At 38.6% G+C, this 2078-nt stretch overlaps 1 protein-coding gene across 1 annotated transcript in view; it reads left to right on the top strand.

Annotated features, from left to right (window-relative positions):
* EIPR1 (EARP complex and GARP complex interacting protein 1) overlaps window positions 1-2078 on the top strand; it is a 148963-nt gene that overhangs the window by 21288 nt on the left and 125597 nt on the right. The window contains exon 2 of the mRNA XM_003798558.3: window positions 1351-1434. Coding sequence (XP_003798606.1) covers window positions 1351-1434 — 84 coding nt within the window. The remainder of the gene's footprint in view (window positions 1-1350; window positions 1435-2078) is intronic.

Genomic DNA, 2078 nt, shown 5'->3' with positions numbered 1-2078 from the left:
TTTTTTTTCAAGCATTTTTTTTAAATTTTTTTAATTAAATGATAGCTGTATACATTAATGCAAACATGGGGTACAGTGTAGTGTTTTCATATACATTTTGAAATACTTTCATCAAGCTGGTTCACATAAATTTCATGTCATTTAACATAACTTAATGAAGAACATGTTGTCAGTCATTTCTTTCTTTGTTCTTATCTGATGAAGCCTGAGGCTACGGGAGAAAGAGACAATTTGAATGTCTGTTCTACTGACCATGCCATTTGGAGGCAGTTACTTCAAATCTTTAAGCGTAGTATAGAGAAACTTCTTGGGCATACAGGAATTTGTGTGCAAACCTCTGCTCCCATGTAGGCCTTAAGTCAGGGGGTTTTTGCTGGAGCCTTTTATAAGGAATTCTCAGGCCTAACTTCTCAAAAGCTTTCAGAGCCCAGGTTTCATCTGTGCCATTAGATACCTGTATGCATTGGGTAAATTCCTCTTCTCTTGAGGTCCTCTAGCACATTTCCATTTCTGGACCTGTCAGCAAGTGACCTTCGTTACTTACCACAGATCAGGAAAGGATACTGATGGGTATCTGGCCAGTTTTCCGAAGGGCTTTTGCATTGGCCTTATAAAGTCAACCTTAATTCCTTAATGCAGTCTGGAAATGCTATTGCAGCCAAAGCCTTGGTCATGTTAGGCCCGCAACTAACCTGGCCATATGGGATTCTGCCTCAGTTTCTCACAAGTGTGCCTGCACAAAGTCTTTTCACTGCTCTCTCTCAAATGGCATTTTTGGCCAGAGGCATATAGGCGTTTCGCCTATATAGCTACAATGTCCAAATCGACAGATGTCAGGCTTCCTCCCTAGGCTTCCCTCTTTTTCTGCATCTTGGAATTTCTTCATTGCTTTGATATTACTCTGAGGCTTTGAAATGGGTCACAGTATTTTGTTTAGTTTTTCCAATTGTTCTCTGCAGAAGAGTTGTTTAAACTCCTTTACTTTGCTATTCCTGCAAGCTATTTTTACTATATTGTTAAAATATAATTTATTTAACCAATCTATTATGGTTAAAATAATCATTTTGTTAAAAAAGCAATTTACTCATTTTATTAAACTTCTTATGGCTTAATTTTTGTGCCTATTTACAGTTTTTCCACATACGCATGTAAATTTGAAGTAGAACTTCTGTGTTAAAAGTGTGCAAAAGTTGAAGGCTTTTAATTCATTTTTTAAAAATAATTCATATTTCTAAATTGCCTTCCGGACACTCTGTGATTTGCGCTTCATCAACAGTAGATGAAATGAGCTGCCTCTTGCTCTCTATTGATCTAACTCCCTAACTGGATGTGTCTCCTTCCCTCCTGCAGGCTCGTGCTCTAACACCTCAAACTGCAGAAACAGATGCCATTCGCTTTTTGGTTGGGACGCAGTCTCTTAAATATGATAATCAGGTAACTATTTCTGACAAATGTATACATGTTAATTACTAAGCCTATTCTTAGTTTTATAACCATTTTGCTCTTGATTTTTCATGCAACATTTGAGAACAAAAATTGATGCCACACAAACAAAATAGAACTTTCATTGGATTTAAGTGTCTTTCAAATCAAAGTATATTATCCAACCATATATGCATAATGAACGGTCAAGTTCAATAATTTAACATACTCTGTTCAACATTACTTCCATCATTTTGTTTTGCTTTTTATGTGGGCTTTACTGATAAGTGACTGAGTGGCGGTCTGGGGTATGTGGAAAGCAGTCCTTTCCTCTCCAGGCCAGCACATGACACCGTCAGCTGCCCACAGCACTTCTTCTGAGTGTGGACTGGAGTACAAGTCCATCTCCACAAAGTGTTCCAGACGGTCTCTACCAGCTGATCTGTGGGTGTACAGGGTGTAACTCACTTGCTGTTCTGGCCTGGCAGTGATGCTTATGAAGTCTGGATTCAGTTCACGACTTGGCACTGACCATGTGACTTGGAGCAAATGGATAAAGCATGGTAGACTTCATTTTCCTCCTCACTAGAATCAAAATAAAAATGTCTGCTCTGTGTACCTCACAGGGATGCCGTGGCAGTTGTAATTATCTGTGA

Source organism: Otolemur garnettii, unplaced genomic scaffold, assembly GCF_000181295.1.
Source record: "Otolemur garnettii isolate 467f Iridium unplaced genomic scaffold, OtoGar3 scaffold00139, whole genome shotgun sequence".
In the NCBI taxonomy this organism is placed as follows: domain Eukaryota; kingdom Metazoa; phylum Chordata; class Mammalia; order Primates; family Galagidae; genus Otolemur; species Otolemur garnettii.
The sequence above is the reverse complement of the archived record's forward strand: the minus strand, read 5'-3'. Positions and strand labels throughout refer to the sequence as shown.